The sequence below is a fragment of the Pygocentrus nattereri genome, chromosome 21, assembly GCF_015220715.1.
Source record: "Pygocentrus nattereri isolate fPygNat1 chromosome 21, fPygNat1.pri, whole genome shotgun sequence".
In the NCBI taxonomy this organism is placed as follows: Eukaryota; Metazoa; Chordata; class Actinopteri; order Characiformes; family Serrasalmidae; genus Pygocentrus; species Pygocentrus nattereri.
In genome coordinates, this window is record NC_051231.1 from 20,188,463 (window position 1) to 20,212,718 (window position 24,256).

At 38.3% G+C, this 24,256-nt stretch overlaps 2 protein-coding genes across 2 annotated transcripts; both read right to left on the reverse strand.

The window, feature by feature from the left end:
* Positions 1 to 908: 908 nt before the first annotated feature.
* c21h20orf96 (chromosome 21 C20orf96 homolog) lies at positions 909 to 13,355 on the reverse strand. The gene is made up of 10 exons (XM_017682915.1): positions 13,055 to 13,355; positions 11,785 to 11,974; positions 10,400 to 10,551; positions 10,143 to 10,301; positions 9,762 to 9,861; positions 6,623 to 6,780; positions 6,232 to 6,333; positions 6,051 to 6,137; positions 4,467 to 4,585; positions 909 to 1,219 (listed from the first exon to the last, which is right to left on the reverse strand). Exons 1-10 carry the CDS (start codon positions 13,109 to 13,111, stop codon positions 1,159 to 1,161), a joined length of 1,185 nt encoding a protein of 394 aa, XP_017538404.1. The 5' UTR covers positions 13,112 to 13,355; the 3' UTR covers positions 909 to 1,158.
* Positions 13,356 to 13,773: 418 nt separating this feature from the next.
* Positions 13,774 to 22,898, reverse strand: pnp4a (purine nucleoside phosphorylase 4a). The gene is made up of 6 exons (XM_017682916.2): positions 22,816 to 22,898; positions 21,699 to 21,862; positions 21,235 to 21,338; positions 17,246 to 17,421; positions 15,023 to 15,213; positions 13,774 to 14,682 (listed from the first exon to the last, which is right to left on the reverse strand). Exons 1-6 carry the CDS (start codon positions 22,836 to 22,838, stop codon positions 14,465 to 14,467), a joined length of 876 nt encoding a protein of 291 aa, XP_017538405.1. The 5' UTR covers positions 22,839 to 22,898; the 3' UTR covers positions 13,774 to 14,464.
* Positions 22,899 to 24,256: the final 1,358 nt, after the last annotated feature.

The window sequence follows — 24,256 nt, forward strand, 5'->3', positions numbered from 1 at the left end:
CTCTCTTGGTGAGGTCCAGTTCCAGCAGGCCTTACCAGGAAACCGTATTCTCTGAGGCTCAGCTGAATCTTTTCCAACTGAAACAACAGAAGTAATCAAAGCAGTCGGCCATGCATAGGGGTGATGAAGGCCCTAACTGTTTACAGAGCCAGGCTTGTTCCCACACTTAAGTCAATTACAGCAATGTCCCAAAACTGCATGTGCAGGGTTTACAGAAATTTACAAGAGGGGTTAGAATTGCTGTGTTCACAGGACAAACAAATGATCACAGCTAGGGATAAAGAAAAGTTTGGAGAATCGTTAATTAAACATATACGCAAATACTGTGGATAAACTGGGAACTCCCTTTAGGTTTTGTTTTACATTCTAGGGATTGGATCAGTACTTTTCTTCATTAATTAATTTACATTGTGCACAGAATTAGATTCAGACTAAACATACAAAAGTATTTGCCTTCAAATGTACTTAAGTATCAAAATTAATAGTACTAAAAGATTAATTAGCTTAATTCAACTTGGTTACAAGTTAAAGTTTAATAAAAACTTGCTTTAAGGTTCACAAATGAGTTTTCCTTTTACTGTATTCCATCTATAGATCTCTGTTTATAAACATAAACTAGCCAAAACAAATTTACTATAAAATGAAAGTGTTTGTATCAATTCAGAAAAAAGACACATGCCAGTCACAACTGCAGATACATATTTCTTTATTGTGTTTAAACAATAAAGTTAGCTTAGTTCCATTATTTATGTTGGAATAGACACTCAAAATTTTACACTGCATTGACATTGAACCGTATGCTTGCACTGGGTTGGAATGTCCAACAGGTCAAAACAAGCTCACAACAAAGTGCGCTGTGCATTTTTATGCACACATAAACCAAAAGGAACGTCAGACTTCACAGCATCTGATTAAATGTCATACAAGATTTATTACATTTTCCGACAGTTGTGATACAGCGTAAAACTGAGCCTATTCCACAGACATAATGAGGAGAAAGCAACAAGGAAAATGCAAACTTACTAAAAAAAACTGAATTACTTGTGTTGTATAGTGCAGTGGTTTGCTGTGCTTCTTCTAGTAAGATTACTGCCATCACAAAATGTAACTGTAAAACTAAATCAGCATAAGGTTGAATCTGGTTGCCCCCTTTGACAGTCATATAGGCAGCCGTTCTTCTTTTTGTATACTGAGGTGAAAATCCATATTTGGGGTGCACCTGCAATAAAAATCAAACAAGCTCTTATAAGCAATAATATGACAGACATTTAGTGTTTAAATCTTCTGAAATCTTGCAAAGGGCCTAACAGGCTACTTAACAGGGCCCTGCACAGACATATAAAGAAGCACTATCTCTGATAAACAGCAAGGGGACCCAGCAAGCACACAATGTTGTCTGCTTTTTTACAATGTTGCTACAACGTTGTCAAAAGGTGGTGCTGTTTACGTTGTCCAAACAAGGTTGTCACAACGTCATTACTAAGTAATGTTGCCTTATGGTGTTATGACTACCTATAGGCAAACAAAATTCCATGACGTTCCATGCGCAACAAAATGGGACTTATGATAATTCTAAGAGGTTGTGACAGCGTACTGGTAATGTTGTGAGATAACAATGTCACAACGTTCTGAGGAATTAGATTTCAACGTTATGGTCACCAAAACAATAGGTTGTCACAATGTTGTCACAACAAAACTGCTTTCTGGGTAATCATCACCATTAGAATTTATCTTATGTCAAACTACTGCCTTCATTTTATGATGTACATACAGTAAAAATATAAGCTTATGTTGCTACATACAGCTTGCCTAATACTTCTCAAATATAATATGGGAGCCTCACAAAACCTGTTGCCCATGATTATTTTTTTTATTATAGCATAATACACTACCTTAATGATTGGTCTGTGATTATATTGTTCCGCAAAAGTGGAAAGTAAATCAACACTATGCAAAGTTTGTTGTGGACTTGGTAATGTTCGCTTAAGCATAACAACCTTTACATAAGATCAGAAAGGACAAGATAATAATGCTGTGAAAGTGGCATTCAAAAACTGCTCACATGCTTTGGAGTTTCCTGCTTTCATTCAGATATGCACAACTGTATTTTGCTGCTTTAGAATGATGAAAAGCAAGGCAAAGAGCAACTTTTTTGAGCGAAGTTTTAATACTGAAGGATTTACACCATGTTTGTACAGCCAGGGACACTCTGCCATCCCCTTTAGTAATCCTTGCTAAGTGCAAGCATTGAATATCTATCGCTATGTTCACATTACCAGGTTGAAATGGCAAAAATCTATTTTGTGCCCTTAAGTGACACAGATCTGATGTTTTCATAGCTGTATGAACACAAAAATCTGATCTGTTATATAAGTTCTGAGCAATGTTTATATGTGGTACATATACCTGATTTGTGACCGAGCAAACTTAATGAGACCCGTCAGATGGGTTAATGGGTTAGTTAATACTGTCATCATCCCAAGTTGGCAGCATTGCTGCAGCAGCTTCAAGTTTCTGTTAGGAAATGTTGCAGAAGCATTAAAGCAGCTGGCCTTTTCTGCCTTCTCCCATAATTACGAACAGCTGAGAGCTGTTCAGAGTAAATGATCTTGTGCTGCTAGTTTGTTCATTTGTTGTTCGTGATGAACATGAATTATTCACGTGATGCTATTGATTAGGATGTGTGCATGCCGGATGATTCAAGCCATCAAGGCAGAAAAATCTGATCTGAGCAAAAATATGAAATGTGCACTAAGGCTTTTAATGTGAACATAGCCTATTAGTCACCTTAAAGTGCAACTAATTGATTGCTTACTAATCTGATCTTTACCTGGGGTATCTGTAGCATACAGTCAATTACCACTAAGGACAGTTTCCCTGTGCTTTGAAAAGAACAGAAAAACTGCTGAATCGAAACACCTGTTCAACCATTTATTAAAGCACCTGCCCATTGGCATATAAAATGGTCTCAAATATTAATGGTCTAAACAAAGGTTCTTGTATGTAAGACACATTTTCCCATACATAGACTACTGCACACTGACTATAAATTAATGTGGAGAAGCACAATTAGTAATCCACTATGACAGAATAAACCATCTGACATCTCCCCTGCGAGTAAGAGAGTCTGCATCTTATCACGCAAAAGGGAACAAACTATCTAGAATTGAATAAGCAAAGTATCTCCCCAAAAGGGCCCCAAGGGTGCAACAGAGAACACACACAGAAACACTATTCTGTGGTGATGTGCAGATAGTCCCAGCAGCTGTGGTTATGAAGTCTGTAAATCAGGATGCAAACAGGGACTCTTTATGGAACATCTGCCCTTAAACATGGCCATTATGGCCCAGGACGGTTTTGTTTAACACAGGAAACAGGCAAACAGTCTCTGCTGGGGCTCAGGCCATCTGCACACACTGAACTTAAGCCTTTGTCACGAGTGAATCAGGAAATCCCAAATCTGGTTGCCATTATCCTTGAAGAAATGGAAATCTCCATCATAAAAACTGTTTGTAGAAACTAAGTATGACATTATGTGAGAAAAGACAAACAAATGTCTTTTTCAATGGAAAAGAACTGCAAATTCAAGGGCTGACATAAATACATCTTGGTGTAATGGGTCGCATAAGGGGTTATGTAAGCCTTTGTCAACTGCAGTGTCCAGCATTAAAGTGTTACTGATTCTTTGGAGATGAGAGATTGTCATGGAGAGGAAAATGTCAGAGTGTTTTGGAACAAGCTGTTGGGAAACGTGAAACCCTTATTAACCTTTAATGGCCAACTGGGATTCCATGAATGTGCTGCTGCTCTTCATTTATCTTTAAGATGGAGCCTTTTCCAAAGCTGTAATATTACACGCCTTACGATAGTCCATTAATTTTCCTCTCCAAGTACTAGGTGGATTCCCTTCCTAGGGTTTTGCCTTGGTTTATCTTACATGTAGCAACCTAGCAAAGGTGCAGGGACTACGTTAAATGTGCTCAGCAAGTTGAATATCCCTCTGTGATGTTTAATTTGTCTTTTTTGTGTATGAATTAGTGCAATTTTCATGTCTGGATTAATCATCATGGATCCTTGCCTGTAAAGTGGATATTCTATGAATGCTGCAGTTAATGGTTCCAATTTGTCTTTGGGTGTGCGCTGTCAGTGTGTTTGTAAGCAGCCCTGAAGAAGGCTCTTAAGGGATTGGATTGCACTGAGTGTTTCAAATATGCATCAGTTCATACAAGCAGGATTAAGCCAACCTAATAATAATAATATGAATATCAGAGACTTAAAGGACTTCCTTTTAACTGGCTGGCTTTATCTGTCATTCTACTGTCTGGGAACATTTTCTTAGCATCTAAACTAAGAACTGGTCATGATTCAACATAAAACTGAAATCATTTTCCAGAACATTTCTGTGGATGTGGGTTCGAGCAGCAGTCCACCACATAAATAAAGCATCCTTCACAAGTTGTACTGACTTATCTGACTTTGGGAAAACGTCCCGAAAGACCTCCCTGCTGATGTTTGGCCTTGACAGCTGCAGTTCCCGAATACTCTTTAGTAGTTTTCTGTTCTTGTCTTCCAGTTGCATTATTTCCTAGAAGGAGAAACAGACTCATATATACTGGATACTGTGAAAAAATAGTTCTGATAGAATTTATCACGTTATACAAATATAATACTGTGCAAAGAGCACCCTTTCAAACAAGTTTCAGTCAGAATGGCCTTTAAATACAAATTATCCATTTTCAGTGTTAGAAAAAAGCAGGAAACGTACAATGATAAGCCATAACATTAAACTACCTCCTTGTTTCTCCAGTCACAGTCCATTTTATCAGCACCCCTTACCATATAGGTGCACTTTGTAGATCTACAGTTACATACCCCCATTTACCCTGTTCTTCAATGATCAGCACCCCCACAAAGCAGGTATTATTTGGGTGGTGGATCTCAGCACTGCAGTGATGCAGATGTGATGGTGGCATGTTAGTGTGTGTTGCGCTGGTAAGTATAATAACAAATCTATTAATCTTTACTTTGTCCACCCTTTAACTTTTGTGCACTTTACTGCCACCCATCTATCCTCCCAATCTCTAAAACCAATGAGTTACAGCTGTGTCCTTCTAAAAAAGCTGTTCCCAAAGGGACACTAACATTCACAAAAGTAACTACCCAAACACACCTTAGCTACCATGCACATTTCTTTCTCATGCGCATACATGCTCATGCAGTTGTTCACAAAGTGGTGAACCTGTTTCCAATGAACCTGTCCACCTGTGGAATGTTCCAAACATTTTTTTGAGCATTCCTCAGCTTTCCCAGTCCTTTGTTGCCCCTGTCCCAACTTCTTTGGAAAGTGTTGCAGGCAACAAATTCAAAATGAGTGAATATTTGCAAAAAACGATAGAGTTTATCCGTTTGAACATTAAATATATTGTCTTTGTAGTGTATTCAATTGAATATAGGTTGAAAAGGATTTGCAAATCATCGTATTCTTTTTTTATTTATGTTTCACACAATGTCCCAACTTCATTGGAATTGGGGTTGCATTTAATTGCTGAAGCTTATCTGAATTTTTCTTTTACATATAAGATTTGTTTTTTTCGCGCTGAAAAATAAATTGTACTTAATGGCTGTATTGACTGCAAATTAAATAAACAATATTTTCACAGCACTGTACATCACAGCATCAGATGATATTTAAAGCACTAAGAATACTAATGAACCCATGCTTTCTCAGTGTTGGTACTCTATCTTAAAAGAATGCCTTGAAAATGTGACATACCTTGTTCTGATTGGACTGTATTGTTCTGCTTCTTTTAATAGTACACCAAAATCTTATACAATATTGTGGAAATGAATTAGACAGAAACACATTTCCACAGAAGAAACATACTATTGGTAGCTGTACTCGGTATCTGTTGCAGTCAGAAAATAACTGTTTTAATTACTAAACACTAAAGTAACTATAAATGTTACTAATATTAAAAATGACACCAATACCCAGCACTAATTCTCAATGTCTGCCAATTCTGTATTTATGTGTGAAATAAACAGATCACCTTTTTGTGCATGTCAATCTCTTTTTTCATCGTGTGGTTGTGTAGAGCCATCTGTTTTACAACTGGAGGGATGTGAGACACTTTTTTCTGTAAAACAAACCACAAAATGTAACTGTCTTACAATTTAATTGACTAATGGACAGAATACACAGAATTTTTAAAACTATTTGTAGTCTGATACTTTGGCAGTGGCTAACAGCACTTCCTGTTGTTTCTGATGGAGATGTCTCTCTAGACGAACCATCTCTTTCTGAAATAGGAGCTTCACATCCTCGTATTCATCCTAAAAAAAAAGGGAAGGAAAAATGCCAATGGGGCAGAAGCTTCCGAGACGGGTTTTCAAAACACTCTAACAGAGTCTGCCAAAAATGAAAATCCACTTGATCTGTGGTGCAGATCCCATAAATTATTCAAAACATTCCATAGCAAATGAAAATGTGTATCAAGAGCATTGTTAATAAAAGGAGGATTTCACTACATCATGAATCGTTCCATCCTCTGTCATTACTTACATCTCCAAAAGGCCATGTAGTGAAACATGTCTATATAATAATGTCCAACTCTGGCTGTACCTGCAGTGCTTCCTTGAGCTTATCCAGATCTCTCTTCATTTCAGCAATCTGCAGGGCTTTCACTGGATACTCTTTGTCTTTATAGGTCTTCAGGGTGTGAAGCTCTGATTGGGCATTAACCAGATTGGCCTTCACTGCCTTTAATTGTGCTTGAAGACCTGAGTGTTGGAAAATGTACTTATTTACATTTGACATTACATGTACTGTGCAGACATACTAGTCTTGAGTCAAGTCCTGTAGAGCATCCAGCAAGCCCACTTATTTCAATTCAGCTCCCAAAAAGACATCTGAGCCACATGATGGAGTGCTGTAGAAGTTTTATGCTCATCATTACTTTAATTTTATGTCAATTCCTCCTTCCTTGCAGTCCATTGAAACAATGTGGTCCAGAAGTGCAGATTCTAACCATTTAGACGATTCCATATTTGTAGTTATAAATGGAAGAGGAGATATTTTAAGGTATGAATATGATGGGGCTCCTAAATGGCAAAACCATAAGAGTTGGCGATATCATTGAGTGATGCTAACCATCACAGGCATCTGTTAGCTAAACTAAGAGAATTGGCAGTTAGCATTCTCCAAAGCACCCTCCCAGCCTGGTAGACCCAAGGCTGCCTTGTCACCTCCCTTCCTACTGCTTCTCTCCTACCCCAAAAGAACATGGAAGGACTGATGCGAGGAAAGGAGCAGGAGGAATAGAGAGAATAAGCAGAAAGTGACACAGCTACTCAGTTTTACCATCATCATATTTGATGTTGATTATTGATAAACTGAGCCTTTTGAAATGTTTGCTTGAAAGTACACCTCTAATACTCCTGTATCTAATTCCAGCTGCTACTCAGATCCAGCCAATTTACAGTTGTGTTGTTTTCTACTCCAGTTTTTTTTCCTTTTAGTCCATATACAACATATACAACACAGGGGATATATAAACACAAAGAAAACACAGAATTTAAAGTATAATTGGATTGTTCCCTATTTGTCTGTCCTCTCTGGGTGTGCATGTACTTTACAGTCTAAAAAAATAATTCCTGGGAAGCATACCCTTTTGTCTTCTCTGTTTGAAGCCTCTTAGGCAGGTGTTTGAAAAGGCTTCTCCTGTCTCCTATGGTATTTGGACAGCCGCCATAATTGCATTACAAAAGCAGTTTCTGGGTCACGGAGGAGAGGAGGAAGTTTGGTAGGAAAATGCAGTAATTTTCTGGTTTCTGAACGCAGTCCTCCATTCTTCTATATAGCACTAAAAAGGTTTCTTTGACTCATAACAATAATGGAACTATACAGAACTATTTTTTAAAAGAGTTCTTTAATTACTGTTTTATCAAGAACTGGTATCTAGATCTCTTTTTTCATCACAGATAAGACCCATTTGACCTTAGTGGAGCATCTATGGTTCTATATACAGTCCTGCTCACCATTATTGGCACCCATGATGTTTAAGTACATAATGTGGAATATCTCCTGGAAAAAAAATTATCAAGTGTAACAGCTTTTTTCTATAGAGAACTTCTGTTTGATACAAAAGAGCAAATGATAAACAACATTTAAAACTAAAAACAACAGGAGAGAAAAAATAGAAAAACCTAAAGCTTGCTGTGACACTGGTATTGGCACCCTTTACAGTAAATCAGTATGGAAACACATTTGGACTCAACTGTGCTAAATCACAAATGAGAATCGCCTGTGATAAATTGTCAGTGCCCATATGACATTAATTACCCAATGAATGATGACTTGAGTGTTTTAAAAAGCCAATTGTTATTCCCTGTTCCTTTGTCACAATGGTGAAGACAAAGGAGCTGTCTGAGGACATCAGAAGTACGACTATTAGCAAACACAAGATCTCAACGGTTTCAACGGTGCGCAATGTTATTAAGAAGTTTGCCAAGCATGGAACAGTCAAGAACCTACCTGGACGTGAAGTGAAGAGGAAAATTGATGAGAGATGTCTGGTTGGTGCGAATGGTGGAAAAAACACCACGTCAAACATCCAAAGACCTGAAGGCCAACCTGGAACAGTCTGGGGTCATGGTTTCAACAAGTACCATACAGCGCACACTAAACTAAGCAGAGCTTTATGGGTGAAGGCCAAGAAAGACACCATTGCTGAAGAAAAGACATAAAAAGGAACGACTCAGCTTTGCCAAAGAGTACCTGGACAAACCACAATCCTTCTGGGAAAATGTTCTGTGGACCGATGAAACAAAAATAGAGCTTTTTGGTAATGCACACCAACAGTTTGTTTACAGACGGCGCAATGAAGTGTATAAGGAAAAGAACACCCTACCTACAGTTAAGCATGGTGGAGGATCCATAATGCTGTGGGGCTGTTTTGCAGCGTCTGGTACTGGGGGCCTTGTCTGTATCACAGGAATCATGAAATCGGAGAATCACCAAGTGATTTTACAGCAAAATGTCCTACCCAGTGCAAGAAAACTTCATTTGAGTTGAAGATCATGGGTCTTCCAGCAAGACAAAGACCCAAAGCACACATCCAAAAGCACACAGGTATGGTTGAAAAGGAAGAAATGGATTGTTTTGGCCAGCAATGAGTCCTGATCTCAATCCCATTGAAAATCTGTGGGGTGAGCTGAAATCTGCCATTGGGAAAAAGAACCCTGCAAACATTCAAGAGCTTGAACAAACTGCAAAGGAAGAGTGGGAGAAAATACCAGATTCTTCTTTAAAATGACAGCATGTAAGCCGAAAAACAATGTTCTTCATTATATTACTTTGAACCTCCAATTAAAAAATCCTGATAATATAAATTTGGTACATTTACATTTATTTCTGAAGATATTGTAGAGGTTATGCTAAAAAATGAAGGGGTGCCAATAATGGTGAGCAGGACTGTATATAAATGTACACTTAGACTTGCATTATCCATCCATCCATCCATCCATTTTCTAAGCTGCTTCTCCGTCAGGGTCGCGGGGGGGAGCTGGAGCCTATCCCAGCAGTCATCGGGCGGAAGGCTAGACTTGCATTAGTGTAATCAAAATAATTTGTTATTTGAATTTGTTAGTGTAATCAAAATAATTTGTTATTTATAATGAGCAAAGCTTGCATAGTTTTTGTCCTTTAATATTTAATATTGTGCAGTTGTAAAGCGTTTGCAATTAAATGTGACTCAACTAACCACAGAGATGATTCTCTCCCTCCTCCACTGCATCTTTCAGCTCAGCTTTGGCCTGGCTGATCTGCCAGTTGTTCCATCGATTGAAGGCAGTTAATGAATTCTTAAAACAATCACATTTAACTCTAGTTATAAATGCACAAAGTAATATGTTCAAAATGTATGCAATAACCAGGATTTAAACATGGTTGTTTCACAGCATAAACTCATAAACTAAGTAAGTGTACAGCTACCACTTAGACAACGTCATAATCTTATGTATGTTCACTTCTGTCACATGCTATCAGCTTATTGTCTTAAGGATTGCCATGTGTTTATCAGTTATATAAACAGCATTAATTTAAGTAAACACTCTTCTTCTGTACAAATCAACTGATGGCTCACCCCTAGCTTCTCGTGCTGGATGAGGAATTCCCTTGCAATCGAGACAGCACGTCTGTCTGTGTCCTCAATGTTTCTGGCCACCTGCTGGTTCATTTCCTGAAGCACTTTGCAGTGCTTTTCCAGATCTTCAATAGACCCTCTCTGTAGCTTCATCAGTATCTAAATGGCAATTTGCAGTCAAAGCCTGTTAAAAATCATGACAATAGAACAAAACATAAACTAATTTCATATGTTAGCTCTTCTTGAGCTTGACTCACCTGCATTTTTTTAACATTAGTGTTTATCTGAGCTGAATCTTGCTCCCCACTGTCAGATTTTATTCTTCTAGAGAGTCTAGAGGATGCTGCAGAGAATCTAGAGAGTCTAGCAGATGCTGCAGATGAATCCTCAGTGTTTCCTCGAGAACTTTCTGTACAGAGAGCAGAAAGTCAATACTGAAACTAGAAGTGAGAGAAAACATTTTACAGAGCCCAGTCCTAAATTTTGTGTAGTTTTATGTACCAAATGAATGTCATAATTTATATATTTTTAAACAGACTGAAAATATGCCTTTCAGATATGTAAATTATGTCCATTTTGATTGGCTGCCCTGTATGTTGTCTCACTGAGTAAGCAAAATATTAAATATTCAGACTTAGATTCAGATAAGTATTATGGTACCATCTATTTAAACCCAAGACATTAATTTAGATGGTAATACGCTAAATACATATAGGGCAATGGCTGTCCCAAACTCACACACACACGCACACATTTTCTAAGCCACTTCTCCCTCAGGGTCATGGGTGTCCCAAACTCTTAAATTTTTACTTGTGAAGAAAATACCTAATTTTTGCATTTTATTTTTATGTTTTATTAACTGCAATATTTTTTCATAATATCATTTGTATTTCTTATAAAATAAAAAAAGATTTACATCTACACTGTGAAAAATCGCTCATCAGTTCAACCTAAAAAATGACTTCATGAGGTAACAAGTAAATTAACTAGTTTCATTCAACCTCAGTATTTTGATTGAATAATTCTTACAATTAATATAATTTCTTCAGTTAAAAAACTAGTTAAATTGCTTTTTACAGTAAATCATTACATTTTTAAAATAGAAAAACCGTATTCAAAAAAATGCCTGTCTAATGTTTTCATGTCTGTACTGAAACACAGAGTTTTAGTTTATAGGCAGAGCTTTATTTTAGCCACACCCCTGCTGTGTGTTTTACTCACGCTTTTTAGATTAGCTAAAATGATCACAACCATAACAAGAGGTAAAGTTTTGATAGCATTATGATGATGTTTTTAGTGAAAGTGGAATGTTTAATATGTAATTATTATCAATAAATAAGGATCATTCAAAGCAAAAGGGTTTTAATCTAAAGTCTAAACCAGTTAAAAGTCCAAAATGTGTTTTCAACTCTTACTTTGAACTGATTCGATAGAATGATCTATATAGATTGTATGGACTGGGGAGTGAATGATACATTAAAAGTGAGTAAGGTTTGGGCTCTTTAAAAAGCAAGCCTCTCTGCTCAAATGAAAATAGAAAATTGTATATTAATATATTGATAGTATATACCAAAACATAAAAATGTCAAAACCTGGACATGTTACATTTTGTATGACTGATCATTTAATCATGAGACCCCACCAGATTTTTCAGGCTGGGTCTGTTTTATTGCATTAGGAGATCCGTTAGTTTCCCTGTCACTTGCTGTGTTTGGCCCATGTGATGCTTTGGCCCCTTTATGATCAGGATGCAATGAACTCCAGTGTACTGGCTTCGGTTTAGTTGTTTTTGAGGCATTAGTTCTGTTGCTCCGCTCCCACTTGCTGTAATCCTTGAAAGATGAAGAAAAAGTTTATATATATATATATATATATATATATATATATATATATATATATATATATATATATATATAATAATGATAATATGAATGCAACTGTACAAACCCTAACATGTTGGGACAGTAGGTAAAATGCAAATAAAAAACAGAAAGCAATGATTTGTAAACTGTCTTTTTTAGGTGTTTAACGGAAAACAGCACAGAGATATTTAATATCTTACCTCACAACCTTATTGACTTTTGTAAATATAAACTAATTCGAGGTCCACCACCCTGTGAAAAGCTGCGTAAGTGAATAGATCAACAGTTTAAGAACATTTCTCAACACACAATTACACGGAACTTAGGGATTTCACCACCTACAGTCATAATAAGGTTAAAAGTTTCAGATAATCCAGAGAAATCTCTGCATATAAAGAGCATGGCTGAAAATCAGTACTGATAGCCAGTGAACTTGAAATCACCCAGACACGCTTCTGCAGTGAATGTAACCACAAGGGCTCGGGAATCATTTCCAAAAACGTGTCAGTAAACAGTTCATCGCTGTATCTAACAAATCCTCGATTCTAGACTATTAGCAACATCCAAAGCCGCCGCCGACCTTTCAGGGCTAAAGCTGTGTGCAGTGGCCTGACGAATCTGCCATTCACACTGTTCTTGGAAGGTACTGAAGTCATGTTCTCTGGCCCAAAGAGAAAAAAGACCATCCTGATTGTTATCAACGCACATTTCAAAAGCCACCATAATGTTAGTGGCGACGACAGGGTAACTTATCTGTGAAGGCACCTTTTAATACTGAAGGGTCCATATTTAAAACCCCCTTTTTTGGTATTAAAGATTTGTGAAGATTCAACTTTGTTCTGAGAGGTTTTTTGAATGGCAACACCGCCATTGCTCGCTTTTGAGTAAGGTGCACAGCCAATTTACTATCGGCTGCTTGGCATACATGCAGGTTACGCATTATAAGTCTAATGTCTAAATAAGTCTAACGTTTAACTATTATTTTCACATGTACACGAAACGCTGTGAAATGTTTAAAGGCAAAAGAACCAGAGAGAGGCGGAAACTCACCACATTCCTAAAATCCTCTCTTAGTGCACAAACGAAGCGTTTTGGAAGTTCGCTCATAGTCTTCTGTGCCTACTGACCGGTGCCGTTGTCGTTCATAATGCTTTTCTTTTAAAAAATGGCGACATTACATTGATGTTTCAGAGAAACTAACCTACAAAATTATGTTCGCTGTTGCGAATGAGTGAAGACCCGCACTCCATGCGTTCCGTCTGTCATGGCAACCAAACGCGCTGGAAAACCGACGATGGAACTCTCACGCCATCTAGTGTACGTTACCTGTAGTTCAGAAAACTACGGGCACGGTAACCCATCATTGGTCTCGAGCTTGCCTGAGCACGTGTTTTAAACTCGTCCAAACTTTTTTTTTTGTTCAAAGTGAATTTTGATCACTTAATTTTTCATACTTCATCTTTTGTTCAACCAACTATTTAAAAACATAAAAATACCAAATTGAATGGTGTATAAAACTATGGACGTTGCAGGTAGGCTGATCAAAACATTTCCAATGGGTCATATTATATATTATACAAAATGTCTTCACTTTTGAGCAGGGGTCTTCAATCTTACCAAAGGGCTTTTGTGGACGCAAGTTTTGATTCCCATAAAAGGCAGCACACCTGAAAAATGGTCGAAGGCTGAGACCATCCATTTAACCAAGTAAATCTGGTGCTAATGCTTGGTTGGACTGAATCCCAAAGCCGAGGTGTATTGTACCACCATTTTAAAGTTTTATACCCATTTTGCTGTAAAGTTTTATTAATAAACCATTTTATAATGAGCCACCATGTTACATTGAGCATATGCCTTCTGGCCTCATAAAATAGTTGTAGAGACAGCTCTTACTTAACAGACGATGTGCAAAAAAACACAGAAAACATAAGACTGCATTCAAAAATATAGCATTAAATACTAAACTGCCTGACATTATATTAATTTCAAAGATCATACAAAAAAGCTTTGATTAAAAGAAACAGGCTGTACATGCCTCTAGAAAAGTGCTTCTGCTGTTATAGCTGTATAGATATATAGCTGTAAGGTACATTGAATACAAGTCTATAAAATGGTTCACAGCACCGAAATTAATAAAAACAATGGGAATGAAAAGTACATTATATATTAAACTGAAACATATTTTTTAAAAAATCAACGGTTCAGGACTGTCAGCATAAAATGAGTCCCCAGTTGGTCACATCTGTAACTTTCGTTTAAAGCTATTGCATTAAAATACATTAAGCAAAATTGAGGAAGATATTATTGAAATATGCAGTTCTGCATAATATTCTGTGTGATAACAAAAAAAAATGCTTTTTCTAGTCACAGTAGACTGGAGCAGCTGCAGGTTTGATGGAACCTGTCATTACTACAGTTGTTGCAGATTTAATTTTGATTTAAATTTGATTGGGATGCTCATCATGCTGTGTTGTTGTTGATGTCCATGCGGCTAACCAGCTCAGTGACAAGCTTCTGTAGAGTCTCTGAGCGCATCTTGCTCACTTCCAGCACGGCTTCATGATTGACCTTTTCAAAGTCCTGGTAGCTCTTCACCACTTTGTTAGTAATGAGTGAAAGGCCGAAGACACGCATCCCACAGTGACTGGCCACCACAACCTCAGGTGCTGTGCTCATGCCTAAGGGACAGGGATGGAAAGTAGTTTTAACAAATTTATAAGTTAATAAACTGATTCTTTAGGACTGTATCAGCTGAGAAATTAAGAAAAATAATTGCAGTGTATGCTTCAGGCTAGTGTATTATACAGAGTTACTGTTCATCAGTGTTAATGTGTTTTGTTGTTCATCAATGTTCAATGTCACATCAATATGATGTGCTTAAAAAATACTTTCCCACAAAGGCAATAAAAATTCTCGTACTGCACTGCTAATGTTATTACACCTGTTACTATTACTTCTACTAAATGTAGTGGAAGCAAAAGTATTGGTTAAAAGATGTGAGATGTAAAGAATGCTTACCTACTGCATCCACGCCCAGTTTGTGCAGAAGGCGGGCTTCCGCTATGGTCTCAAAGTTGGGTCCTCCAACCATACAGTACACACCCTCCTGGACATACTGGGACACGCCCATGCTCTTACAGATGTCAAACGCCAGTTTTCGGAGGTCTTTATCATAAACTCCAGACATTGGAGGAAAGCGAGGTCCAAACCTGGGAGATAATGGGTGTAAAAGAGTATGTTACGTATTTATGGATATTTGGAACAAAATACCTGCTAACTCTGTATTTGGATGGCCATTGTAGATTCTTTGTAGATGCTCACCTTGTAAATACACTGCTCAAAAAAATAAAGGGAACACTTAAACAACACAACTCCAAGTAAATCAAACTTCTGTGAAATCAAACTGTCCATTTAGGAAGCAACACTGACAATCAATTTCACATACTGTTGTGCAAATGGAATAGACAACAGGTGGAAATTATTGTTAATTAGCAAGACACACTCAATAAAGGAGTGGTTCTGCAAGTGGGGACCACAGACCACTTCTCAGTACCTTTCTGCTTTCTGGCTGATGTTTTGGTCATTTTTGAATGTTGGTGGTGCTTTCACACTCGTGGTTGCGTGAGACGGACTCTACAACCCACACAAGTGGCTCAGGTAGTGTAGCTCATCCAGGATGGCACATCAATGTGAGCTGTGGCAAGAAGGTTTGCTGTGTCTGTCAGCGTAGTGTTCAGAGACTGGAGGCGCTATCAGGAGACAGGCCAGTACACCAGGAGACGTGGAGGAGGCCGTAGGAGGGCAACAACCCAGCAGCAGGACCGCTACCTCCGCCTTTGTGCAAGGAGGAACTGCCAGAGCCCTGCAAAATGACCTCCAGCAGGCCACAAATGTGCATGTGTCTGCACAAATGGTTAGAAACCGACTCCATGAGGATGGTATGAGGGCCCGACATCCACAGACGGGGGTTATGCTCACAGCCCAACACCGTGCAGGATGCTTGGCATTTGCCAGAGAACACCAGGATTGGCAAATTCGCCACTGGCGCCCTGTGCTCTTCACAGATGAAAGCAGGTTCACACTGAACACGTGACAGACATGACAGAGTCTGGAGACGCCGTGGAGAGCAATCTGCTGCCTGCAACATCCTTCAGCATGACAGGTTTGGCAGTGGGTCAGTAATGGTGTGGGGTGGCATTTCTTTGGAGGGCCGCACAGCCCTCCATGTGCTCGCCAGAGGTAGCCTGCCATTAGGTACTGAGATGAGATCCTCAGACCCCTTATGAGACCATATGCTGGTGCGGTTGGCCCTGGGTTCCTCCTAATGCAGAACAATGCTAGACCTCATGTGGCTGGAGTGTGTCAGCAGTTCCTGCAAGATGAAGGCATTGAAGCTATGGACTGGCCTGCCCATTCCCCAGACCTGAATCTGATTGAGCTCATCTGGGACATCATGTCTCGTTCCATCCACCAACGCCACGTTGCACCACAGACTGTCCAGGAGTTGGCGGATGCTTTAGTCCAGGTCTGGGAGGAGATCCCTCAGGAGACCATCCGCCACCTCATCAGGAGCATGCCCAGGCGTTGTAGGGAGGTCATACAGGCACGTGGAGGCCACACACAATACTGAGCCTCATTTTGACTCATTTTAAGGACATTGCATCAAAGTTGGATCAGCCTGTCATGTGTTTTTCCACTTTAATTTTGTGTGACTCCAAATCCAGGCCTCCATTGGTTAATAAATTTGATTTCCATTGATTATTTTTGTGTGATTTTGTTGTCAGCACCTTCAGCTTTGTACAGAACAAAGTATTCAATGAGAATATTTCATTCATTCAGATCTAGGAAGTGTTATTTGAGTGTTCCCTTTATTTTTTTGAGCAGTGTATATATTAAATTTAGCTTAAAATTGCCACAACCCTAAAACTAACACCTAATCTAACCCTAACCGTGACCTAAATCCAAAACAGTCACTCTAAACCTAACACTGTTTATAATCATTTGCGTTAAACCAGATAGTTTGTTAACAAGTTGAGTATTTGTAGATCATCAGAATAAAGTAAGACCAAATACTTCAACTAAATATACTTCAACTAAAGTCTGCTAACAAGGAAGGACTGGCAGTATGTGTATGGGATCATGCTAATTAGTTGCCACCAGCTTTCATACATCAACCACGTTAGCATTTTTGAGTGAGATATTCCTTCAAGGTTAGGTAAAAAAAACAATAAGTTGACTCACTTTTCATCATTGGGGCCAATCAGTGGGTTCAGCCCAGCAAATCCAGGGAAGTTAATGTGATCTCTGATGATCATAATGTCACCACAGTTGTAGCTGTCTGCTAAGGACCCTGCAGCATTTGTTACAATCAGGGTATCCACACCTAAAAGCTTGAATACCCTCAGTGGGAAAGTGACCTGTGACAGAGATGCAGGGCACAGTCTCAACTCTCATTCTTCATTCATTCAGTGCTGGACAAAATATGCAAGCCATATACATGAGTGAAAGTAGAAATATCCTTAATGTAAAAATGGATGTACTCTATTTTTATTTGAGTTAAAAGTACAAAAAGCACCTGCTTAAGTATTAAGGCTAAAAGTAAGTGAATTATAGAGGTGTACCCTCAGGGCCTTCTAGGTCTTCTAGGTCTTCTAGGTCTTTACTCTGTAAAATATTTATGTCTGTAATTTCTTATTTGTATTTAATAGAAACATTATGTTTGCCTCTGGTGAAACTCTGCTAGTATTGTAGTAGTGACTCCTGGGCACTGACAACAGTCATGAGAAATGGTGGGAGGAGAATGACAGCCATGAGAGATGGTGGGAGGAGGATGAGGCTCGGAGGTGGGGCTTGAGCACTGCCTTACTGCTGCCTCTTGCGGCTATCATTGGTACCTGGCATGCACTTTTATTTAAATGTTAGGTATTAGTTGGAAAGAAAAGGGTTTAAATTTTAAGGTGTCCAACAGAAAATTGTCCAATCAGGATTTATTATTTTTTTCATCCAGGTAGATGCAACTACATAGGGGTAAGCAAGCTTAATAATTTTTAAGGACTAAGGATTTTGCAGGACTACAGGCATCCTTGGTTAACTACCAACATACACTGATATGCTAAAAGTCATGGGATAGCAGTATGTAAATTGATTATGAAGTGGCGTAACCTCACTGGACAGCTTGGGAACGCCCACACTTGAACAAGTTCTGAAGTGCTATCTTGTGAGTGAGGTTGAACACTGGCCAGCGTGCTCATGGCTAGGCAAGGTGAATTATCGAAGTTCAAATTATCCACAGTGTCATGTGTGTACTGAGAATACACCATAAAGGGCGTTATCACTCAGTGGACAGAACAGTGGCTACCCACGGGTGCTTAATGATGTCTGATGTGATGAAGTCTGGCTAGACTTGTCCATGCAGACATACAAGCGGCTGACAGAAATCATATCCACATTCAGTGCAAGAGGCCACACATGTACATCCTGCAGGTCAGTGAAGCTTTCTTTAGCTTCCATGTGATACAGGAGCAGAAGATGCACTGGATGCACAGTGCCTCTGTTAACACCATGACACTGTGCCTCACCTGGGCTTGATAACTAGCGAACAGGTAGTGCAGGTAGGTGGTGGTTCCATACCGGTATGAAGTGTGTTCTCATGGTATTGGTTGGGTCCACTAGCCTGCCTAAACACGTCATTGACTGGTGACCACATAGTTTCACTGCTTGCTGAACATTTGTAGCCCTTCATGGACTTCATGTACCCCCACAATGATGTGATTTTCCAGCAAGATAATGTACTGTGCCACTGGACCCAAATTGTCCAGAAGTGGAATTCTGGAGAGTTTTGATGAATGACATGGTTTGTACATTCCGCATGTATGGCCATAAGTCTTCTATCCGCTTGGGGAATCAATGCCACATTGAGTTGTTGCACTTCACCTGGCTAGATGGGGCCTTACATGATAATAGTTACTGTCTCATGACTTTTGGCACATCGGTGTAATTCGAAAGTGACAGTGGAATCAACCAAATACATGTTGATTTCCAATGGGTGGGACCAATTTCATGGAAAAAAATAGCAACGGTATCACTATGGCAGGAGTCTTTACTGGAAGAGTAACTGTAAAACTGCTACATACAAGGTAAAATGTAAATTTATGTCTTTTTACAAGCTAATCTACACTGCCCAAAATGTCCATGGCACCAGCATTAGCTTTGTGGTATTAAACCACTAGAAACCTAAAGACACAGAAATTAGTTGTTCTTTTGGGGGTTTATGGCCCAAAAAGAAGCCCTTGCTCATGGTTTGGCACTGGGTATTTTACTGTAAAATGTAGTAATGTGAAAGGAAAAAGTCAACAAGTTTTATATGTTTTATAAGTTTTCTATGTATAGATACTATACATTTGTTAGAAGTAACAAATTACATGTTCTTTGCTAGTGTCCACCGTTGAGAAATGGCAGACTAACAAGAGAACAGTATGTGATAACATTTTCTGTAAGCTGCACTTATTTTATTGTGTGTATTGTAGTTTATTGTATTGTATTGTATCTTATTGTTATTGTATTGCATTGAATGGCTCAGAGTTCTGCGTTCGACTCTGTTTCTTTTTCTCTTGGTGTCTGCAGTGACATTTTGTTTCTAGCAGTATCTGAGCTCAGGACTGTCTTTTTCTCTAAGCTATTGGTAACTAGCAAAGATACTTTCTCTAGATTGACAAAGCACTTCTTGTACGTCGCTCTGGATAAGAGTGTCTGCTAAATGCTGTAAATGTAAATGTAAATTACATAATTCTTTCAACTGACATACACGTACATAAACATTCATAAAGGCTTATTCCAGTAAAGGCTTTACATCGATGTCAAGTTGACATAACACCTATGCCAAATAACATACGTTTTGCTGACATGTTTTCTTAAGTCTTTTTGGGATGAAATGACACAGCTGACTTTTTATTCATTTGTGTCCATTTCATAGTTCATCTCTTGCTTTAAAATTGTGTTAATTTCACATGCAATTCTCAAAATGCTATACTGGACATTCTGGATATCCTGATAAATCCTCTCCAACTAACTCATTCCCAAAGATGACACAAAATGGCCTGAAACATCCTTACATTAACCCTCTGGGGTCCAGCAGCTCGGCCACAACGTGTCAAAGCATGTATTCAGAAATACTCACCTTTATTTTTTAACCAGCCTCACTTAACCAGTTGTGTAACATAATCACCATTATGTCTTTGACATACCAAAAATGCAGAAGTCATTAAATGCTTATGCTAATGTCATGTAGCTTTATGTACATGTAACTTGACTTACAGTAAAGTGTTAACCAATATGTAAAAGTATTTAAATCTTCTTGAAACACACAGACAGATGAAATCCTGCTACAGTACTCACTTAAACATGAATGGAGTGCTGTACTAGCCTACGAGTTATGTAAAGCGGACAATTGTAGCATTGAATGAAGTGAAATGAGTGCCGGCATCTGGCATGTGATTCAGCTCAATGTGATCACGAGAAGGAATGCATGCACAGACCCAAAGATGGATTTTGATGAAAGAAAGCAGATGCTCCAGTCTTAAGACATCTCCTGACCAGGTCAGATACTATGCTTACAGAATAAAGAACAGCAATTTTCTAAAAAAGACTACATAATCACGTAACTGAGAAGAAAACACAGTCATTCACAGTGTTCTGATGTGACAGGATGTGTAAAGAAACTTACCAGCTCACATTTCTTCGCAGTGGTTGTGATAGGAACCTATGGTTGTGATGTCTACAACTCCAATATAGCCATTTGCTATATATCTAAAATTATCAGTGAGACTATATGTATCTTTTTATATCAATAATGTTGAGAAAATTGTCTTAAATCCAAAATAAGTCTTCTTTGAGTACTATTTGCCTTACACTGCTCTGCATATACCTCTTAACCATGCATGTATTTTAAAAATACATTTCTTGTAGCAAACCTATCATAAATTAATGTCTCATACATCAGACAATGTATTTGTCACTTTACTATGACGGACATTTCAGAGGCATTAAATGCTTCAGATGTCAAAATCATTGTGAACAATTGTGCCTCAGCTCGTCTCTGTAGAATGGAACATTTCACATCTATTCTGAATGACTTTATTCACACCTGAAATGTTGAATTATGACTCAGAAACCATGGTTTTGAGTTGAAAGAAACTGTTTTAGGACATCCAGGTATGTCTAAAAGGACTGACCTTACATAGCGAATGTCCCTCATACATGTGGAATCGGCCCTGCATACACACACAGGTTTTCCCTCTGAGTTCACCAAACACCAGTCTCCCAGCATGGCCCTGCACTGTTTACACACACACACACACACACACACACACACACACACACACACACACACACACACACACACACACACACACACACACATATACACACACACACACACGCATACAGATGTATTATTTTCCTATATGTTTTAAAATCATTCTTCATACTATAATTATATACATTAGAGACATAACAAACAAATTGTTGTTTGAAGGTCCAAAAGATCCTAGTTATGCAACTATGAATCAGATATCATATTATGCAGAGTGTTGTGCACCACTAATACTACCAACATTATTGCTTAGTATTTGTAAGCATTCTTAACATTCAAAATTAAAGTCTATCATCTGGCCACAGTTTGAGCATCTAGCCTCACCTGTGCTCTGTGGAAATCCTGGTATATCAGAGTATTTAAAGGAGTCTTGGCACTGGAGGGCATCAGCCAGCATGCCCAGGCCTGAACCACAAATGATGGCCACTTTAGGTCTGTGTTGTGTCTGGGACAGCAGCCAATCAGCTGTCCTCTGGTAGTCTTCATGACTGGGGTAAGTCATAAGAAATAGTTCTGTTAAACTTGTAGGTTCACTCAGTTCTTTCCTTTTATGGAGTCTGAAGAACTGTGTAACTTGGTACATCGATTGCATAACAGTAATAGCATATGATATAATCAGCTATGAGTAATGCCGTTTCATGTCATGTCAGAATTTTAAGAACTTTTTTTTAAAGAACTTTTAGAATATTTTGAAACTTTGCATTTTTTCAATACCAGCCAACTAAAAACCAAAGATGTGACATTATATGATTATCAGTGGTAATATATTATAGCTACACTTGTAAAAATTAAAGTGCCAACAAGGGTACTTTGGAGCAATGCCATAAAAGAAGATCTTTGGGTTCCCTAAAGTAGTGGCTCTGGTCCTCAGGGACCCCCAAATGGTCTACATTTTTTCTCCATAACTATGTTTTGGGAATTGACATGGAGCAAAACATGTCATATTCAGGGTACATGAAGATTTGTTTAAGAACCACTGCCTTTAAGAAAATTTCAATGGATGGTTCTTTATAAATGAATTGTTAACAACATTTTTTTAAGTTTTAGGAATCTCCACATAATGTAAAGATTCTATACCAACTAAACACATTTAAGCCAACAACCAGTTAGGAGCCTTCTTTAGTGTAATTCTGAATACTGTATTTTCCCTCTTTGGAACACTTTACTAAACTGCCATTGTAAGAATTTCTGTCCTGTAATAGACTTTCATCTCTCAATCTACAGCTGCCAGGAAAGTCTATTACATTGTAGCTCAATGCATCAACCAATTCAACAAGCTTTATCTATGAACTCTGACATTTTATCCCTGACTCCAAGTCAGCTTAAATGTCATGAAACTGTACTGTCATATTTTACACATTGACATCATTAAAGCACATTCACATTTGAGCCCTTTAAGTATTTTTATAAGACTAAGAGGCAAAGAAAGCCTAAACCTTACCTGATTTGATCTTTACTGTGCATTTTTCTTGTCTGTGTGAAAGTTACAGTGCAGACTGAAGATAAACAGAGTCCTTGAGGAGAGGAGCATGTGAATGAGAGAGCAGGGTTTTCAGACCATTTAAGTACATCCAATACTGGCCCTTCCTAACCAACACAAATGTCCTGATTGGTTACAACTCAATGCTGTCACAAGCAACGTCGAATGAAATGCCTTGGTCCTGAGAGGTGTGTCTTTATTTTAAGGGAGGCAAATTTGATCTTAAATTGGATTAGGCGAACGGTGAGTTTTTGACCAAATGCACTGAAAATTTGGATGAACTGTGAACTGGTTTTACTCAAGTCATCACATTTTGGGCACGTGTTAAGCTTGCCCTTAAGCTAGTTATTTAAATGTTAATCAGCTAAACATAAAAGCTCAAAGAATGAATAAGATCCTTCATAAATGAGGACTCAACCAAATACAGTTATTTCTTAACTACAAAGTATATTATGTGCCAAAATGCTTACATAACCACAGCCGCAAATATTCATAGACAGTCTTGATGCTAAAATCATAGTCAGTCTTGATCCTAAATCCTCATTAGAGTCATTCCACTAATTGATGTAATGGTCACTTGTCTCATCATAGCATGTGATTTAATATACTAAATAAGCCATGAGAAGTGTATTAAAGCACAATGAAGGATCAAACTGACCTTTTAAAGAGCTGTTAGCATATTGGTCCATCTATCCTATTGAGGCTGCCAGTTTGGCCGTAGTACTAGTAGCATGTGAGGCCCATTACCAGAGATTGGACTGGACCTCAAATGCAAACCATGGGACCAGAGAAATTCAATTTGTGTACCTCACAAGGTTCGCCTCTTCCCCTTTTAGACGCAACTGCAAGTTAGTAAATCTATATGAAATTCTTACCTGGAGGTAATGTATCATGTCCCTAGCCATAGGGCAACTATAACAGTGATTTCCGTCCCTACATGAAGTTTCTATTATACTTTTCATGTTGAGTGGTTACTTTGAGTTATGCTTTGCATGATTATTATTTCTAATAACTATGATTTCGGTCCCACTTATTAAGTGTCCCTAATAACTGTGTACTGTGCAAACTGTAACCGTACTGTGCAAAAGTCAGACTCCACTCTTTATTTATTTAATTTCTAGCCAAAATGCTAAAAAGTTACTAATTTTTCAGCATCAGGTAAAAGCACAAAAGATACCTGATTCCACTTATTTAAGAAATTGCTCAGTTTTCAAACAAATGATCATGCACAGTCCTGCTTTGTTGAAAATGAAAACCTGCAGCTACACTGGCCTTCTGTGGATAAGACTGGACATCGCTGACTTAGGATCTCAGAAACATCTCCTGAATATGAATAAGTTGTTTGTAATGGCTGTTTTGACTGGATATAAAATAAGTGAGGCAGGGAATATCAGATACATAT

Bases quoted from the DNA above. Each gene is read 5' to 3' on its own strand.
- c21h20orf96 (XM_017682915.1), bottom strand. From the start codon at position 13,111: ATGAGCGAACTTCCAAAACGCTTCGTTTGTGCACTAAGAGAGGATTTT. The intron at 10,552-11,784 runs GTGGGGTCTCAT...CTCTCTGTACAG, and splicing joins GACCCAGCCTGAAAAATCTG to AAAGTTCTCGAGGAAACACT. The intron at 6,138-6,231 runs GTATCAGACTAC...TTTGTTTTACAG, and splicing joins TGCTGTTAGCCACTGCCAAA to AAAAAAGTGTCTCACATCCC.
- pnp4a (XM_017682916.2), bottom strand. From the start codon at position 22,838: ATGCACAGTAAAGATCAAATCAG. The intron at 21,863-22,815 runs GTAAGGTTTAGG...GACTTACCCCAG, and splicing joins CACAGTAAAGATCAAATCAG to TCATGAAGACTACCAGAGGA. The intron at 21,339-21,698 runs GTGAGGCTAGAT...GTGTGTAAACAG, and splicing joins AGGATTTCCACAGAGCACAG to TGCAGGGCCATGCTGGGAGA.